Source organism: Podarcis liolepis (assembly GCF_965112155.1).
Source record: "Podarcis liolepis genome assembly, chromosome: Z".
NCBI lineage: Eukaryota > Metazoa > Chordata > Lepidosauria > Squamata > Lacertidae > Podarcis > Podarcis liolepis.
In genome coordinates, this window is record NC_139570.1 from 30,155,411 (window position 1) to 30,175,647 (window position 20,237).

Here is a 20,237-nt window from a genome sequence, read left to right on the forward strand (position 1 = left end):
TTTTATTATAATCAACAAGCTTACTCCAATAATGTCCTTGATGCATTCAGCCAATTGGAAGATGCCCCTCCTTTCTTTTCCTTTTTGAACAGAAGAGGGAGGACGAAGGTACCCTGGCAATGGTATAAAAATCTGTGATACACTGATGCTGTTGTCCGGTCCGCAGGGAGCAGAGAGAGGGAAGTTTTGTTCACTGCACCCTTGAAGGATTCAGTTCCTTACTAGTTAGCACAGAGTGAGGAGCAGTCAGAGTAATCAGTCTCTGGCAATCATGGCCAAGGTAGCTTGGCTGTGGTTTCTGCTGCTTGCACCCACTATCCATGGAAAAGGTAAGTCCTTTCAGGATTAAATTTTAATATTGTTTAAATGAGATGTACAATACTTCGTTCTTCAGAAATCATAAGAGTAATAATCAGGGCTGCAATGCTTCATTTTTTAGATTAAAACTTAAAGGTTTTTAACTTTTTATGCTTTTAATGTATAGTTTCATGGCTTAATTGCTGTAAGCTGCTTTGATTTTTTTATGATGCAGAAATATACTCAGGCTTTTTAAAATATAAATAAGCCAATAAGCTAAATAATGTGCCACACAATTAACCAGGTGGCAGACTTTTAAAAAATATTATCTTTAATACACAGAGATGAGTGAAGCTGCCACTTTTGCATTTCCATGTCAATTTGTAATTCCCCCCCCCCTCAAATCCACATGGAAATTAATCAGCATTTCAGTGAGAATTTCTCCTAATATATACATGTTTGTGTGCATTTATATACATTTCTGTGCACATCTTACCACAGCATATGCAGTTCTGTTTGCATTACTTGGATGGAGAACTGCAGGGTTCAGAGAAGTGTGGATTTAAAAGGATGGCTGTATTTTGATTAACATATTGTTTCAGAAAGTTAGGGAGGTTTGCCTTTAACTGAGGACTGAATCCGATCTCTCCGGCTTCTCTATTAATGCAACAACTCATTATAAAAGCAGCCTTGAGAGATTTCTCCTTCCACTTTGGAATGTTTCTTCTTAACTGATGCCTCCCGCTACGGCAACCGGTGTCTCATCTACAAAGTTGTTGCTTGGGTTCAGAACTAGGCATGGGTTGGAAGACAGTAAAGCCACAGATTGTGTGTTGCAACTGAAATGTGTGATGTTGCTCTGTTGCATTGTTGTGAGGAAGAGGCGGAAAATTTCACTGTTTGCTTAATCACTCCTGGCTATATATTATGGCTTTGATTAAATTACACAAAACAAGAAAACTTCCAAAGAAGTTGTAGAACATTTTGTATGCTTTTTTTCTGTAAATCTGCCTAGGCACTTAAGTGACTGCAATTAATCTGATGGTTTTATGCCACTCTACATTTGCTGTACCTTTAAAATTTTGCAAGGCTTTTCATCCTTTTCATTCTGTCCTCTCATTCACATTTACTACATAAGCCAAATGTCATTCTTTGATATGTTTAAGAAAGAAGTATGAAGTGTTTAGCATGTCATGGGGGCTTGAACAGGTGGATGGAACAGGTGTGGTTTTCAAAATGTAGCAGATGCCGTAATCTTGCATAATCTTAGCTTCGTGCCAAATTACTTATGATGTTGTTTTCTGGCATTGTTTTTTTTTAGAAATGTATTTCTTAGTTGCTTTGAGCTCAACATTTGTTGCCGGAAAAGCAGAGTTTAAATATTAAATTAATTACTCGGAATCAGAGGCAGTAGTGCTGTTGCACCCCAGGTCCTTCCTGTGGGCTTCCCATTGAGGCATTTAGCTGGGCATTATGATAATGTGATGCTGGACTAGATGGGTCCATGGCCTGATCCAGCTCTTGTTATGTACTTATGGTAAATAATCCTTGTGCGAGACCTCTGTATTTATTTAATTTTAAAAGGTAACTGAACCTCTCGTCTTGTGTCTTTGGTTTCATAAGTGTTCTGGTTGTTAGTTGCCTATTACCTTCTCAGAGAGATGGCTTCAGAGGTCAGTTGGTGTCTCTTTATGCAAGGAGGTGTCCGTTATTAGCTCTTTATGCCTGTCTACAAGACACAATGGCTATGTGCTAACTTCATTGTCAGAGGCAGATTCTGCTTTTGTGCCTCCTGCTTGTGAGCCTTGTGTGCAAAAGATGGCAGGTTCAGCCCTTAATAGGGCTCAGAAAGGCACCTGTATGATAAAAACCCCCAACCCCCAATCTTCTTTCAAGAATGAAGTGCTTGCATGAGATATACAACCCAGGTTTTTTTTGGGGGGGGGTACTGCTGTTTATGGTAAGCACTGTTAAGAAAATGCCTGGGAAGAGGGCACTTTCTCTCTCTGACAGGGCTAGTATGAGCGTATTCAGGATTTATGTTGGGGGGGGGGCAAGCCTCAGTTAAGTATTTTTATTGATTTACCTGATTTGGGGGGCTGCCCTCTTGGCTATGCTCATGTTGGGGGGCAAGCCTCAGTTAAGTATTTTTATTGATTTACTTGATTTGGGGGGCTGCCCTCTTGGCTACGCTCATGTTGGGGGGCAAGCCTCAGTTAAGTATTTTTATTGATTTACTTGATTTGGGGGGGCTGCCCTCTTGGCTATGCTCATGTTGGGGGGCAAGCCTCAGTTAAGTATTTTTATTGATTTACTTGATTTGGGGGGGCTGCCCTCTTGGCTATGCTCATGTTGGGGGGCAAGCCTCAGTTAAGTATTTTTATTGATTTACTTGATTTGGGGGGCTGCCCTCTTGGCTACGCTCATGTTGGGGGGCAAGCCTCAGTTAAGTATTTTTATTGATTTACTTGATTTGGGGGGCTGCCCTCTTGGCTATGCTCATGTTGGGGGGCAAGCCTCAGTTAAGTATTTTTATTGATTTACTTGATTTGGGGGGGCTGCCCTCTTGGCTATGCTCATGTTGGGGGGCAAGCCTCAGTTAAGTATTTTTATTGATTTACCTGATTTGGGGGGGCTGCCCCCTTGGCTATGCTCATGTTGGGGGGCGAGCCTCAGTTAAGTATTTTTATTGATTTACCTGATTTGGGGGGGCAGCCCCCTTGGCTACGCTCAGGTTGGGGGGCAAGCCTCAGTTAAGTATTTTTATTGATTTACTTGATTTGGGGGGCTGCCCTCTTGGCTATGCTCATGTTGGGGGGCAAGCCTCAGTTAAGTATTTTTATTGATTTACTTGATTTGGGGGGCTGCCCTCTTGGCTATGCTCATGTTGGGGGGCAAGCCTCAGTTAAGTATTTTTATTGATTTACTTGATTTGGGGGGCTGCCCTCTTGGCTATGCTCATGTTGGGGTGCAAGCCTCAGTTAAGTATTTTTATTGATTTACTTGATTTGGGGGGCTGCCCTCTTGGCTATGCTCATGTTGGGGGGCGAGCCTCAGTTAAGTATTTTTATTGATTTACTTGATTTGGGGGGGGCTGCCCTCTTGGCTATGCTCATGTTGGGGGGCGAGCCTCAGTTAAGTATTTTTATTGATTTACTTGATTTGGGGGGGCTGCCCTCTTGGCTACGCTCATGTTGGGGGGGCAAGCCTCAGTTAAGTATTTTTATTGATTTACTTGATTTGGGGGGGCTGCCCTCTTGGCTATGCTCATGTTGGGGGGCAAGCCTCAGTTAAGTATTTTTATTGATTTACTTGATTTGGGGGGGCTGCCCTCTTGGCTACGCTCATGTTGGGGGGGCGAGCCTCAGTTAAGTATTTTTATTGATTTACTTGATTTGGGGGGGCTGCCCTCTTGGCTACGCTCATGTTGGGGGGGCAAGCCTCAGTTAAGTATTTTTATTGATTTACCTGATTTGGGGGGGCTGCCCTCTTGGCTATGCTCATGTTGGGGGGCAAGCCTCAGTTAAGTATTTTTATTGATTTACTTGATTTGGGGGGGCTGCCCTCTTGGCTACGCTCATGTTGGGGGGGCGAGCCTCAGTTAAGTATTTTTATTGATTTACTTGATTTGGGGGGGCAAGCTCCTTGGCTACGCTCATGTTGGGGGGGGCGAGCCTCAGTTAAGTATTTTTATTGATTTACTTGATTTGGGGGGGCAAGCTCCTTGGCTACGCTCATGTGGGGGGGGGGGCGAGCCTCAGTTAAGTATTTTTATTGAGTTACTTGATTTGGGGGGCTGCCCTCTTGGCTACGCTCATGTTGGAGGGGCGAGCCTCAGTTAAGTATTTTTATTGATTTACTTGATTTGGGGGGGCAAGCTCCTTGGCTACGCTCATGTTGGGGGGGCGAGCCTCAGTTAAGTATTTTTATTGATTTACTTGATTTGGGGGGGCAAGCTCCTTGGCTACGCTCATGTTGGGGGGCAAGCCTCAGTTAAGTATTTTTATTGATTTACTTGATTTGGGGGGGCAAGCTCCTTGCCCACGCTCATGTTGGGGGGGCAAGCCTCAGTTAAGTATTTTTATTGATTTACTTGATTTGGGGGGGAAGCCCCCTTGGCTACACTCATGTTGGGGGGGGCGAGCCTCAGTTAAGTATTTTTATTGATTTACTTGATTTGGGGGGGGCTGCCCTCTTGGCTACGCTCATGTTAGGTTTCCAGAGAAGCCTCAAGTCACAGTTTGGGATCCAACACAGAACAACACATGTCTCTACGTCTCTATGTCTCTACGTCTGAGGTTTCCAAAATCAGCGACGGCTCACACACAGCCCCACAATAGGATGTTGTTCTTCATCCTAGGATGACAGTGGTATCCAGCATAGGAAAAGGCCCACTCATTTGTCTGTGTGTGTTTAAATAAACAAACAAGCAAATAAATAAAATTGATTTGCTGGACCAGATTCTTCAATTCACTTTAATTGCACAGGCCTAAATTTCTGGCAGGACACGGGTGGCGCTGTGGGTTAAACCACAGAGCCTAGGACTTGCCGATCAGATGGTCGGCGGTTTTAATCCCTACTACGGGGTGATCTCCCATTGCTCGGTCCCTGCTCCTGCCAACCTAGCAGTTCAAAAGCACGTCAAAGAGCAAGTAGATAAATACGTACTGCTCTGGCGGGAAGGTAAACAGCGTTTCCGTGTGCTGTTCTGGTTCTCCAGAAGCAACTTAGTCATGCTGGCTACATGACCCAGAAGCTGTACGCTGACTCCCTCGGCCAATAAAGTGAGATGAGTGCTGCAACCCCAGAGTCGGCCACGACTGGACCTAATGGTCAGGGGTCCCTTTACTTTTACAAATTTCTGGCATATCAATCAATCAGTCCTGTGAAATAATATAATAACCTTCTGTTTATCTTGCTGCTCCCCCAGTTGTTCTGGATTTGACTGGCCCACATGAGACCCACGGCACTTGGAGGGCTTCGGTCACTTTGCCATGTTTGTATGACCCATCTCCTGACTTCCTGGAACAAAGTGTTGTTTGGAGGCAGCGGGATCATCACAATAGAGCCATCTTTCACCGGGATAATGACTCAGGGGACCAAACACCTGTGGCACATTTCAGAGACCGACTCACCGTTCCTAAGCAACCCCTGGGAGATGTCTCCCTCCTGATCCACGATCTCGACATGGCAGATAGAGGGCGATATGCCTGTGAAGTTACCTTCCTGACCAAAAACAATACCAGGGTAACAATATCAAGGATCATCATACTGAAGGTTAAAAAAGGTAACCTGTATTAATATGCTGAGAAGGCTTCATGGTTAAAAATGCAATATATATGTGTATATATATATTTAAGTTGCATAGTATCATTTTCTATTTTGTTTATTCAGAGAATGTGTGGTTTGCTTTTTATTAAAGATTCTCAAGCAGGATTTTAAAAATGTGAAGAAAATATAGCTTTGCTTTCACCATTCAGGTGCTCAGCTGCTTCTTTGCAAGGTGCCTTGGTGACAGATGGGACTGGCTTTAAAAGAGGACGAGGCAAATTCAGGGGGGAGAGGGCTATCAATGGCTACTAGCTACAATGCTCAGCTCTGCCTTCTCAGTTGAAGGCAGCAATGCTCCTTTCTGATAACCAGTTGCTGGAAACCACAGGAGGGGAGAGTACTGTTGTGCTTGGACCCTACTTGCAGCTTTCTCAGAAGAGGCATCTGTTTGGCCACTGCGAGAACAGGATGCTGGACTAGATGGGCCTAATCCAGAAGGGCTCTTCTTATGTTCTAAATGGAGAGAGGGGACAGGTCCCCAAGCTTTTTATCAATTGTGAAAAGAGGTAGAACCTTGAGGATCACATTCTCCTTGAACCTTACAATTCCAAAGTATCTTCAGTCATCTTCCTTTACTTTCCTCGCATTCTATGTCTGCTTGAGCTGTGCAAGCACCAAATTTGCTGCAGGTGCTTGATAAGTATCGTTTTGCTCCCCAGTTCCAGTGGCCAAGCCTGTCATTAAGGCCACCAACAATGATGAGACCAGCTTGCCTGGCGTGATAAGGTTCAACCTGTCGTGCTTGACCAGCGGCTCTCCACCCATCACTTACCGCTGGTTCAAACAAGTGGAAGGAAGCAATGCAACCCTTGTGGGCAAGGAAGCCGTGCTTACCTTTGACCGGCTGGAGGCATCGGATGCTGGCAGATACTACTGTGAAGTTGAAAACAGGGTCAGCAAGCAGATCCAGCAGAGTAGAGCTATTCGGATAAACGTGCAAAGTAAGAGCATCCAACAACCTCTGCTATGCAAAGATCCATAATGTAGCTCCAGAGTGATTTAGGTTTTAGGAAACCCAATTCATTCATTTATTCAAATAATAATAATATTTAATTAAAAATGCAGTAAAATGGCTACATAAAAATTCAAGAAAACCAGAATACAGCACAAAGCAATACGTAGTGTAACAATAGCCTCTCCAAAGCAGCTACCCCCCCCCCAATTTATAACAATCAGTTTTGTCCAGGCTTGGCCTCTGTGTTAAGAGCTCCAGTATCTGAAATTCTTTGCATGAAATAGATAGATTTTATTCTATTTTATTTGACAAATTTATAAACTACATTTTAAAAACATACCAGAGCAGTGTACAATAATCAATACCAAAGTACACAATAAAACAATGCATTCTGCTCCCTAGTTTCCCTTTGGCATTTGGCTGGCCACTGTGGAAACAGGATGCTGACCTAGATGGGCCATTGGCCTGACTCTTCTTACGTTCTTACTTTCTTAACATAACATTCAGTTCAGAAAGATCAATAAGGCAGAAGGCTGCAATCCTGTATCTAAAAAACAAAGGACAAGTGTGAATTGGGAGCCCACAGCATTTTAACTCCACAGATCTTACCTGCCCATTAAGTTCCTAGGGAAGCCCCAAGTCACAGCTTTGGGTCTAGCGTACAGCAGACACGTCCCTGCTTCTGCAGCTTCCAAGATCAGCCCAAACTCTCTCTCACACACTGTTCCCCATCTTTGATTGATATGGCATCCCACCAGGTGATGTGGAAAAAAGCCTACCCACTTATCTCTATGGCAGCCTCCTACAACATGTAAATGGCAGTACTTAACTGGCCAGCCAAGGCCATTACCTTAACAGAAAGACTAGTTTGATTGGTTCAGCAGGTTTCCTGTCCTAGATTTGCACTCTGCACATACGCAGGATTGCAGGTTTGGAAGGGACCCACTGGTATCATCCAGACTGACACACACACACCCACCCCCCCCAAAAAACAACCCTTTGCAGTATGTTAGCTGCCCTGTAAAACACCAGTTACATTGATGGTGCAAGATACATATATTAGAAGGAATAAAAGCTGTGGAATACCAACAGTTATTGAGCACTATCAGTGCATCTAGTGATTATCAGAATCTTACATGCAAAAAAGAACTGATCTATTCTTCAGAAAAGGAGTGGGATGGAGAGAGAAAAATGCATTCCTGCCTTTGCTTGCAGGTTCTGCAGTGCCATCTACTTTGGGGCCTAGCACTGAGTTCGCAATGAGCACCACAGCTGTGGCAGGTAAGCTGTTGCCAAATGATAGGCTGTTCAGTTTTGAGTTGTGGGTGGGAAATGCATGGGTGATTGAGGTGGGGTCGCCTGCCCCTCTGCCTGGTCTTCAATGGCTACAGCAGGTAGCCTTTGGGGAATGCCCCCAGTTGCCCTGCTCCTGCTTTTGTCCACTGCCCCCCCCCCCCGTTGAAGGCATCCTCTAGTTGTCCACGTGGTCGTGGATGGAGGGGAAATAGAAATTAAGGACTCCTTCACCCTGCGGCCTCAAAAGGTGCCCCTGTAAACTCAACTCGTCTCTAGTTGTGTATCAAGTGTGAGGAGGCAGAGGCCCAATCTAGACAGCAAAGGAGTGGGCGGATGAGGGGTGCCAAAACCTTCCCAGTGCCTTGCAATGCCACACCACAGCACTTTCCAGGGCATGGTTTTCTCCCAGCTGAGTCCTGCCGAGAGAACAGTGGCCCTGGGGGGACAAGAGTGCATATGGGGAAGGCACAGTATTGGGACTTGCAACTTGACATATCTCTAATATTCTCACAGATGCCACAAGCACGGCTTGGATGGCGTTCGGAGGAAGAACTACATCTGGCAGCTTCAACTCAAGAGAGCTCACCATGGCAAAACGTGAGGAACATTAGTGTGGCCTTCCTGTTGTTTTAGACTGCTGGAGAAGGACAACCTGAATTCCCTGGGAGGGGAGGGGAATGTGCAATGCGGCAACTCTTTAGGTTTACTGGGAAAGCTCTGGGGTTCACTGCAAAAAATTCTCTGCTCAGGGGCCTTTCCAGGCAATGTCAGAATCCTTCTCAATGGCTCTAGTCACCCTTTCCTTCTCTCTGAGTGCCAAGCACCCAGAAGTCTGCTTCTGTCCCTAAGGCTCCTTCGCAAACTAGAAGGCCGGGTTGGCAGTGGGGTCTTGGCTACTCCCCCTGGGTTGGCCCTTGAGCACAGATGTACTGATAAAGTAGCTGGATACCGCCCCTGGTTGCAAGTGACAGGTAAAGTTTACCTCATTACAGGGGCTAGCATTTTCAGCTCCAAAAACTAGTCAAGCTGTACAGTACTGTGGGGCTTTCATTGCCTCTTTAGGACTCGACTTGAGGAAGAGGATACTCTCACTAGCAGCCAGGAATGTATTTCTGCACCCACAGAAGCACAAGCGTCATTTCCTCCAGAGCAGACACACTGACATGGGTCGACCTGAATTAGTCCTGTTCATGCCTTTCAGTGAGTCTTCTCTGAACAGGGCTAACATGGAATACAAATGTACTAGTAACTGGTGTATCCCGGCTCAAAGATGTGTTCCAAAAAAGATCAGCTTCCTAAGTGGCCTACATATACCTTGACTGCTGGTGGGAGTTCCCAGTTTTGAGGAACATTTGTGCACTGTCATTTCCAGAGGGAGAGGGAGAATTTACATTTTTATTTCATTTAGGGCTCATCCAGACTTAACTTTTGCCCTGCACTTTCTAGGCACAGGTCCATGGTTTCCTGGTTTGTGTTTGAACATGTGGGGGGGGTTGTTTTTGGTGCCCCACCACTTTCCACAGGAAAACCCGATATTTACTGCTGAATTGGAGCAAACAGCTATTCAGATTTCCTGCAGGTTGCTGTTTGCTCCAATTTGGTGGTAAAGAGCTGGTTCTCATGGAGAAAGTGCTGGGGCAAAAAGAAGAACAAGACCCTGTCCGACATGAGCCTGTTTCTAAAGGTCACCCCAGTTGACACGCCAGCAGAAGTACCCGACATCTCAACCCTAAAGTCTTTTGTGTGGCTCCAGAGATGAAATTCACCCTGCGAATACACTGGGGTGGGCTGGGGAGTTCTAACAGCTGCTGCATAGATTCTCCTCCAGCCTTGCTTCAGTTGCTCTTTGGGTGAAAGCCGGTCTCCTTTCTGATGACGCAGCATCTTTGCCTTGGTTTGCAGGTCCAGCTACAACACCAGCAACTACGACAGCGTCTACTACAGGGAAGCCTTTACCAAAGCCTACTGGTAAAAACCGCACTTGATAGCAAAGTGAAGGGAAAAGAGGAAGTGAAGTTCCCTGTGTGGCAGGCTTGAAGGTGGCAGAATTCAGGCTGCAAGTTGGAAGTGCCATTTTTGAATGCATCCCCCATTAGTGGGGGGGGGAGCGGACTTGCTAAAAGTATTTTGGGTTTTTAACCAAACCCTTTACATACTGGGGAGTACAGGAAAGTTAGGCTCCAACCCTTTGCCTGCCACTTTTCAGGATACTTTTAACATGGGAAAGGATTTAAAATGTTTTGATTCCCCTTTAAGCTGAAGTCCTGTGACCTATTCTCGGAACTAGGGATTGGGAAGAATTAAAATTTAGTTCACATTTAAAGGCAGTTGTATCAAATCCACACTTTTCAAAACAGTGTGAGAACCTAAACAGTGTCACCCTACAAAATTCACCCTCTTCTGAATTTTGCGGTGCAGTTTTCCAAGCAGTGTTTACAAAAGTGTATATATTTGGGGAACATGTGCATTAAAATGAACATATCAGTATGAATAGACATACAAATATGTAAATTTCATCCTTTGCTGTGTTGTCCTAGGGTCCAAGATGTCAACTTTCGCCATCATCATGCTTGTTCTGCTCACCCTTGTTCTCACTGGTATTCTTACGTGTATTGTCTGCTACAGAATAAATGGAACTGGTGAGTGAGTTAGATTTCACTCAGAAAACAATGGCTTCTCTGATTTGACAGAGTGAAATGATATATGAAGAACTGAAGGGAGGGACTCTGCTGCATTAGTCCTCAGGACCAGGGTGGGTGGACCAGGGTGAAGGATTTAGGAACCCTATCTATGGGATTAGTGAACTGCAGGTAGTTCTTAGCATAACTTTGTATGTCCCTCCCGAAGCTATGTGCTTGGTGGAAAAGGACGACCATGCCAGACAGAAAGAGTGTTTATAGGCCGTTTTGCCTAAGAGCTGCACCAGTGCCCTCCTGCCACATACAGCACAGAGTTGCGCAGCAGCTCTATGTGTTTTCCCCTTGTTGGGATTAGGGTATAAGCTGCACTTCTATTGTTCATCTGATATTGCTTGTTACATTTTTAACAAAAGCTGTTTGCAGTTTTGAAATGATTGTACTTTTCTGGAGGGACGGTTGCTCATAAAGTTCTATTGTTTGTTTTTTGTATTTCAGGTGATGGCTTTCCAATTTCATAGTAAGTGATTATCTGATTATCTAGGGGTTGTAGAACTGACATGTTTGGGCTGGCAGCATATTGGAAAGATGAATATGAATAAGTGAAAAGGACCTGAAATATAAATGCTACAGTGCATATGTGTTGTGGTAGGAGGAGGGTGAATGAGAAGTAGGTCTCATCCGGAATGGCCAGATTCAGGGCTGGATTATCCAAAAAGATGTGGTTAGGGCACTAGCAAAGCAGGGGTACCCAAAAAGTGACCATTTTGTTTGTGTGGTTTTTTGGGGGAGGGGAATGACCTTTGATATTTTAAAGAAGAAGTATTGAGGTGGTTATGGGAAAAATCAGAACTTTGCTAGTCTTCCTTACACTCTACTTGTACTCTTCTTGATTTTTCTTTTCTCTTTTTTATTTTGAATTTATTTTGAACACCATAATCTTTTCAGTGCTCAGGGCCTCTGGCAGTCCTAATCCAGCCTCAGCCAGATGTCACCAGTGGGCTCAGCAGATCCCCTGCTCTTGCAAAGGACATAAACTATTGGATCAGATATTTGGGCTAAAATCTAGGAACTCTTTAAAACAAGAGTAGACACTTCCAGCAAATCAGGCCTTGCTCAGTGGCTTGACAAGCTCCCTGATTCGTGTTTTTTTTTTGGCAGTGGCATAAGTTCCGCTACCACTAGAAAAATAAAAGTGTGTAAAATGACAGCAAGGACCACTCAACTCCATACAGCAAGTGAGCCTCCTATCTCCTTAGAAAACATGGATAGAATAGTGGTATGTTGTGAGTGGAAAGTGGCCAAATGTTAATCTTTGCACTTGTTTAAAAGTTGAAGCATGGATTTCAGAAGCAGACTGTGCACATTGGAAAGGCTGAAACAGGACATAGGAAGCTGTGCAAAGAGACCATCTAACTGCAGAAATGCCACTCTGTCTTTGAAGTTCCAGCCCTCCAAAGTACTTCGTTTTCTTCCCTTACGCCTATTGCAAGCCCTTGGTCTATTGACCTGATTCTCACCTTTTCCTTTCTGTTTCAGCTTCTGTATTACCAGAGGCACAGATGAAGACGATGACAACATAGGTGGAAGTGATGGGGACAATCCACATGACCTAGGAAGACACGACAGGTGTGCATGCTCGTATGAGTACGAGTTACTGAACGGCAGTGCTGACAACAGCCGCATCCTGGCACCTATACTAGGCCTTGAGGAAGAGGCGATAGAACTCAAGACAGTCAATATGTATGAGGCCCTGGTCAATGAGTCAGATTCTGACATTGAAGTGCTAGATGCCTCCCTGTGAGGCGCCTTCCTTTTTTGCATTGATGAGAGCCAGAGTGCTGTAGTGGTTAAGAGCGGTAGACTTGTAATCTGGTGAACCAGGTTCATGTCTCCTCTCCTCCACATGCAGCTGCTGGGTAACTTTGGGCTAGTCACACTTCTTTGAAGTCTCTCAGCCCCACTTACCTCACAGAGTATTTGTTGTGGGGGAGAAAGGGAAAGGAGAATGTTAGCTGCTTTGAGACTCCTTCGGGTAGTGATAAAGCGGGATATCAAATCCAAACTCTTCTTCTTCTCCTCAACCCAGCCATCGTCAGGCTATTTTCCGTATTGTTTCTAGAGGTAAAATTGTGCCACCAATTGGGCAAAGAGGCCATACATCTTGACTTTCCGTGACACAGCTGGGATGCAATAAGAAAACGGACGCAAATTGAGAATTAGCAATTAAAAAAAGCTCAACAACATTGCACAAAAATTGGCCAAAGCTCAAAATTGATTCAGTTTTTGAAAGATGGCAACCCTAGTTAAGTAGGGTGGAGTGTGGATCACAAAAGCAATGGCTGATGTTCAAGTGTGCCTCAGGAATGCATTGTCAGTTCTCTGCCTCAGAACTGCCCTGTATAAGGTGGAGGATAATCAGATTTTTTATATGCTAGTGGTGGCGGCAGCAGCAGTGGTGGTGGTGGTGGTAGTGGGTGCTGTGTTGCTGTTCTTGTTCTTGTTCTTGTTGTTGTTCTTGTTGTGGTTGTGCTTGTAGTTGCTGTTGTTATTATTATTAAATTTATTAGTGATATTTTCTTTGCCAAAGCAGCTCATGTTCATTTCATTCAGTATTGCTGGTCTGGAAGACAATCAGACTGGTGCCTGTGTTGCTTTTTTAAAGGTTTGTGTCATTTACATCAATGGTCCTCAACCTTTTTGAGTCCATGGCTCCCTTGACCAACTACATTCTTTCTGCGGCTCCCCTGTGGGGCTCAGGATCCCAGTTATTTCACCCCTTGCCTGCAGAGCCAGCAACCTCTCACTCCTCCCTTGTGGAGGGTTCCCTCAACCTCCTCTCCTTTCCCCTCTCCTTGGGAGTCCTCCAGGCAGCTGCTCCTACCACCTCTAGTCTCTGAGCTGCCCCCACCCCCGCCCCCACCCCAAAGAGAGGTGCCACCTCACACCACCCCACAAGGGCCTGAGAAGAGGATGCCCCCGGCCTTAGTGGCCCAATGGAGATTGGCCAAAGGTGAACATGAGGCCAGCACCAGGGGCAGCAATGGCAGCAATGGGCGCTGCTTGCCCTGCATGGCAGAAAGACTTCCCTTCAGCACTGGGCACTCAGCTTCCAGGGAGGCTTCGCACACAGCAAGTACATGAAAGTCCAGTGCAGCACCTGCCTGAACTGGCTGGCTGGGCTCCCTCGCCCACTTGCTTGCTTATCCAGCTCCTGGCAGCCAGCACCCCCTGGCCAGCCCCAGAGGCACCATTCACCTGGGGAGCTTGTAGCTGTGCAAGCCTTTGGGAGGCAGAGACCAGAGAGGGCATCAGAGGAGGGAGGGAAGGAAAGAGGGACGGAGGCCAGGCTTGCCCCCAGGACCCCTGACCATCATTCAAAGCACCCCAGGGTACCACGGCACACTCATTGAAAATCATTGATCCAAGCTATTTCATAATTCCCCCTTTGCTACACTTGGTGGGCGGGCTGTTCTTCTCTTGCATTGCCGTCATTTATAGATCTTATATTGTAAAGAGGCAATGCATGAGTTCCACTTGGAGGAGGGAGGATTACAATTTTTCTATCTATCTATTTGTGTGACAGAATGTTGGACTAGGACACTGGAGAGGCCACGGTTAAAATCCCTTCTGGGCCTTGAAGCTCAAATGGGTGCCACAGGCCAGTCAAAGACCTCAGCCAAACCTACTTCACAGTACTGTGAGGATGAAACGGCGTGAGGGTGAAGTGTGTACGTCGTCTTGAGCTCCTCGGAGAAAATATATGTAACATGAATGCAGAAAAAAAACACCAAAAAAATAAATAAAATTTGTTAAATTCACTGTTTGCCGTATTTATATTGTGGTTCCCTATGCCCTTATATTTGACCAAACTGCGGGAGGCAGTGGAAGACAGGAGTGCCTGGCATGCTCTGGTCCATGGGGTCACGAAGAGTCGGACACGACTAAACAATAACAACAACATGCCCTTAAACAACAAAGCTTTAGATATGCTAAAGAGAGATGCCTTTGCTCAGCCTGACAGGGCTCCCAACCCTGAACTCACAAGGGGGGGGGGCAAACCAATCTCATTTTCCTTGTTTGGGGTTTTCCTTAATGCCCTCTATTAGTTTTCCCTCCCTGAATTATTTTGCAGTATTGCTGTCATCCAGCAATGGGCCCAAACATACTCTTGATTGTGCTATAGCTACCTTCCCCAACCTGGTACCCTTCTGATATTTTTGGGATACAACCCCCAGGTTGGGCATGACTGCACTCTGGATTCTGCCCATATTGTCCCCCCTTTTTTTGCCTTCCTCCCTACCCCTTGATTTGCTGCCACCTAAGCAGTTGTGATCTGTTAGCTCCATAGCTGTCAACCATCCCTTATTTGGCGAGAAACTCCCTTATCCCAGCGCCGTTTCCCGCTGCTGTCCCGGATTGATGATGTCCCTTAAATTTCCCGGGTTTCAAAGAAAGCAGCTCCTCTCCCTCCCTCCCTGCCAGCCAGGGAGGAGAGAGGCTCCAACTGTGTTGCTTGGCTGTGTTGCTCACCCAATAAGGAGTCTAAGAATAACTGGGGGTGGAGCTTGCATGCCTTGTGTCGATCAAATCGGCCACGTTGCCTGGGGACTCGCCTTTGCTCAGTGCTTCCCAGCGGAGAGGTGACGGTGGTTTTCCTTGCTGCATCCCCTTTGCCGGTTTGTTGCGCTGTGGGAACCACCACTTGAGGCTTCGTTTGGCTGCTGGTTGACTAAAATCCCTTATTTTGGCTGCGGGTCCCTTATTTTCAAATCTGTAAGTTGACAGCTATGGTTAGCTCCTCCCTCCCCAAGGCTGTATCAGGTGGATACAACCCCCCAAGTTGCTACACAAATTTGATGGTTCTGATTCTACACTTAGGGTGGCTGGGACTGTCTTCTGCTGCAACAACTAACAACCTTCCTTTGCCCACTCCTGTGTCCTTTCCTTGCCTGTCTTGTCCTGCCTAAACATAGGAAGCCAACTGAATTAGGCAAATGGGAAACTGTCAGTCCAGTTTGGTCCACCACACTCAGTGCTATTTACTCTGACTGGCAGTTGCTCTCCAGAGTTTCAGGTAGGGCATCTTCCCCAGACCTAACTGGAGACAACATGGATTTAACCAGGACACTTCTATATTCGGAGGTGTTCTCCCACTGCGTTATGGCACTTGAGATTTCCTCTGCAGCAGTGACCACTAGCAGCATCTGAGGAGAAGTAGGATAAAGGATAGAGCAGGGGTCGGCAACCTTTTTCAGCCGTGGGCCATGTAAAAACACGCGGATTCCTGGACCATCCGCAGGTCGGATTGAGAAGGCGATTGGGCTGCATCCCAATCCCCTTAGGTTGCCTACCCCTGGGATAGACCCTCAAGGAGTCTTGCAATGGGAAGAACCTAGAGGGGAGAAGTTTGGGCAGGGAAAAGGGTGTGGGAACTAAGTACCAGTCTCCCTCCTTATCCTGACATTAGCAGCAAGAAGGTGTTTGTTACCTGCTGCAGTTCCAGATGAGATGGGAAGGGAAGGGATAGCTTTCAGTCTTTCTGTTTTCTTCACTATTCTAGTTGAGGAGTGTTAAATTCCACCCCCACCCCCCGTCTCTTCCATGTGCGCACACACACACCATCATCAGGTGTGGAAGCTCTAAATATCCAATGTCCCCAGAGAAGAGATTCTCTTGCACAGAGACAGGTCGAAACTAGCCAAGGAAATGACCATTTGGCTCTCTGAGGCAAAATCCTGCTCCATTTGGGTAAAAAAAGGCACAGAACAGCACCCTCCATTTGTAGGTTTCAAGTGACAGGGAGTCATGTATGGGAGAAGGTGCTGTCTGTCACCGAGATGAATGCCAGCAAAATAAACACTGAGCTTTGTTTTTAATACGGGCTTTAAATGTGACATGATATTCCCCCTTAAAGAACTTGAGCATCTACTTCACAAATAAGCAGCATGGTGATTGAACCGCAAGAGATTGAACCGCACCTATCATCCATGGATATCTGGCCATGCTGACGAGCTGATGGGATTTGGAGTCCAACAACTTCTGGAGGGCGCTACACTGACTACCTATGAGTAGATCAAACAGCAGGGTCTTGTGTCACCTTAGGAATCCAGCAACATCTGGACTGACTACCCCTTTCAATTATCAAGGCATATCTTATCCTTTAGCTTAATTTTTCACTTGGCGTTTGTGTGTGTTTTCTGTTCAGTAGTAAAAATGTAACAGTTGGGTTTGGAAGTCAAGTATTTAGGACACACAGGAGGAAAACCGTAATTGCACGATTTGTGAAACTCTGGCTTCCATTAAAAAAAAACTTTAAAAAAAACTTGGGCCAGGAACTGAGTAATGGAAGAATGGATAGCTGGTCTAGGAATAATCTTGCATTGGTCCACCCAGAGAGAAAGAGAAAGACACAAACAAACAAACAAACAAACAGGAGTGTGCGTTTTTGCAGGGTGCCCAAGTGTGGGTTTGAGACTCTATATACATATTGTTTTATGTGCACAGATGCTCTCTTATTCATTCATTCAGTTTTAAAACATTTTTAGACCAACAATCATCACACATTCTTGGGCAGTCAACAATAAATAAACAATATAAATAAACAAAATAAAGTATTGTTACAGAAGTTGGGTGCCACCCCCACTCTCTGCCAGCAGTAGCAAGATTCCACGGGGCAGGAGTGCCAACTCAAATAAAATATGGGGGGGGGGACAGGTAAGCCCTGACCTGTATAATCGATCAAAAGATGCAGCATACACACCATTTGAATGGCAACACCCATCAAATTGAGGGGGCACTCTCAAATATTTTATTGGGGGGAGGTGAAGGGACCTCTGCCCATAGGAGTTGGCTCCCAAGCCAGGGGGTTCCAGGCACTCCCCCAGGGTGTGTGTTCCTTTGGAGAATTTAGACACATCAGAGACTGTTGTAGCTTTAAGAAATATGTTTATTCACCTATTTACACCTTCAGTCTGAGTGGGCAGGGTCCAGATCTTACAGCACAGTCATCTCAAACATAGCTTGTTCCCCATAGCAGTGCAGCCCTGGAGTCAAAGACATCTTTCCCAGCCAGCCTTCAGCCAACCTGCCCAAGGTGGATCTCCCTCATTGTTTCCCCCCTTCTTTTTCCCAACACACCTTGCCCTAAAGACTCCCCTTTCCTGTCACCTCAAATACACACCCCATCACCATGGCAACCTCTGTCTGCCTAAGCCCCAATTTCCTGTTTGATGGGCCATCAACACTTTTTGTCATGTTTATATATATCTCTATTCCAGGTGAGGCCCTGTCTTGGAAGGGAGGCCTGGCCTGGCCTTTTCCACTGGCCTGCAATCTTCCCTTTAAATAATCTGCCACCATTTATTAATTTCTGGGGTTTAGTGGGCTCCCCCAAAATCTTTAAGAGTATAAATTAGTTAAAACCTAATACTACACAATAAAACTCTAACATTATTCAACCATAATAAATGACAGCAAATTAAAGTTATTAGGCAGCCTGAGGAATTGTACAAATTTAAAATGCTTGAATAAATAGAAACGTACTAACCGGTCCAAAGAGATTGTAAAGGAGGAACTAACCATACCCCCTTAGTTATGCAATTCCACATGGCCCCCCTTAGCAAGAAAGCCATCTCCTCCCAAGAAGAGAGACCCTCAGAACTGGGCCATAGCAGAATGTCTTAAGAGCAGAATGCTCTTAATAGTATTTGGATCCCAAGCCATTTCTTTCGGATATTATGGTAAATAGAGATGTGGAGGAGAGGGCAATGGACACAATCCAATTCCCCCCACCTTTGTGCATTCAGTCAGTAGTATCAACATTGACTGCAACATCGTCACACAATAAATCCATTGCCACATGGAATACACTTTGAAGCATCTTTAAGTGCATGCAAACATTTCAAAATATAATTACGGCAATAACTATCACCATTGTACTGATGCTGTTTCAGTCTGTTGAACCAACGGAAATGGAGCAGTTCACCTTTACCACTTTGACCACCCTTTCCCAACCTGGTGCCCCTCAGATGTTTTGGTTTATAGCTCCTCCCATCATCTCTGGCAACTGGTCATGCTTGCTGGGGCTGATGGGATTGAGAGCACAAGAATTTCTGGTGGGCACCAGATCTTGGAATGCTGACATTGGCCTTGATGGAGACCATGCTTTGCTGTCATAGCTGCTGGCTACAGAAAATATAGAGGGCTCTGCCTGTGTGTTTGTGCTCAGGCGCAACACAGTACAGCCTGAGCTTCCTATTCATGATGTACCTGCAAACATGGTGTGGACCTTCACATTTTCTTCAAAGCATAAATGCATGAAGTAGAATATTGGGATCCAATTCCACTCTGCACAACTAGTGCAAAGTAAAAGAAGCAACATTTAAAAATGGCCATGGTCCATTTATAAAAACATCCAGAAAACCTTAGCAATGCCCCCCCCCCACACAAAGCCAGCTAGAAACATCTGGAAACATTTGCTCAAACCACCTAACATCATATTGGGATACATGGTAACATAAACTGCATCCAGGGCTTCAACATTTAGCACAGTTTAACTCCCCAAACCTTGCTTGATTAATTCAAATTTTTATTTGATCTAATAGCTTAGGTATATCACACCCCACAAACTCATAACAATACCAAACTCTGCCATTCATAGAGCTCCCCTCATCCCTCTTTGCCAGCAATGACTCCTGCTCTGCGGAGAGGTCCTGTGATGACTTGCTGGATGCTCAACGTTGCTGGGCAAATGCCGCACTTTGCATATTTGACAAACTGACACTCTGCCACATTGAGTGTCGAACTCAGCTTGTCAAATACACGGAGAGAAGCACTGCAGATCCTCAGGGAACACTGAGAGAAGCACTCAGGAAACACTGGTGATGTTATATCCGGCCAGGCAGCACCCTAAAGTGAGGGAAGAAAAGACAAGACCAGAAAAGGTTTGTTTTGATGGAAACCAGAGAACAGGAAAGGAGAACCAACGTAGACTTGAGTTTTTTTACAAACTTTTTTTTTGGTTTTGTTTTTTACAAATATGGAGCAGATATTATGTGGCACCTATAGCAGTGCCAATTTAACCGATTGAAGTGGGCGAGTGGGCATATATGGGATAAGGTTACATCACAGGTAAACTGGCCAAGTTGTTAAGGGCTTTGAATACTATTAGTTACACTTTGAACTTGGTCCAGTAGCAAACAAACTCTGAGCGCAGGTGACAAGGCTTCGTTCTCATCAGCAGCCAAGCTGCAAGATTCTACACTAATTGTAGCTTTCGGATCAAGCACAAATGAAGCCCCATATAGAATGCATTGTAGTAATCCAGTCTTTTAAATTTATTTTTTATTTATTAAAAGCCCATAGCACTCAGTATTAGTAACCCAGTCTTGAAGTAACCAGTGCATGAACTACGCTGGCAGAGCTAAGACAAAAAGACTTCTTCCCAGGTGTCTGAGTTTGTAGGGTGTCCTGATGCTCCAATTTTCCTTCTACTAAACATCTTAGGCATCCAGAAAGAAGTCTTTTTTGTCTCAGAATATTCTCCATCTCACAGAGAGTTCTACAGCCTCTACCAAACATCCTTTAGTCTCCCAGAAAGGGTTAAATGTTCTTTTTTATTTTATTTTTAGGAACTGCTTCATGATAATGCTTTGAAGCAGCATAGTTTGTGTTCCATAATAGAAGCCTAATCTCTTCAGCCCTCCTAGTGACCCTGAACT

The 20,237-nt window shown here is 45.3% G+C and overlaps 1 protein-coding gene across 4 annotated transcripts in view; it reads left to right on the forward strand.

Moving 5' to 3' along the window:
• The window catches only part of VSIG4 (V-set and immunoglobulin domain containing 4), a 38,587-nt gene extending 24,251 nt beyond the window's left edge, over positions 1 to 14,336 (forward strand). For 2 of the 4 annotated variants that reach the window (XM_083485234.1, XM_083485235.1), the window contains exons 2-10: positions 5,228 to 5,584; positions 6,288 to 6,569; positions 7,799 to 7,864; positions 8,393 to 8,476; positions 9,782 to 9,847; positions 10,417 to 10,518; positions 11,014 to 11,035; positions 12,055 to 13,790; positions 13,845 to 14,336. In XM_083485234.1, the coding sequence (XP_083341360.1) occupies positions 5,228 to 5,584; positions 6,288 to 6,569; positions 7,799 to 7,864; positions 8,393 to 8,476; positions 9,782 to 9,847; positions 10,417 to 10,518; positions 11,014 to 11,035; positions 12,055 to 12,319 (1,244 nt within the window). In that variant the 3' untranslated portion in view covers positions 12,320 to 13,790; positions 13,845 to 14,336. Of the gene's footprint in view, positions 1 to 3; positions 330 to 5,227; positions 5,585 to 6,287; positions 6,570 to 7,798; positions 7,865 to 8,392; positions 8,477 to 9,781; positions 9,848 to 10,416; positions 10,519 to 11,013; positions 11,036 to 12,054; positions 13,791 to 13,844 lie in introns of those variants that run through there. The other 2 variants (XM_083485236.1, XM_083485237.1) reach the window with 2 other exon arrangements.
• Positions 14,337 to 20,237: the final 5,901 nt, after the last annotated feature.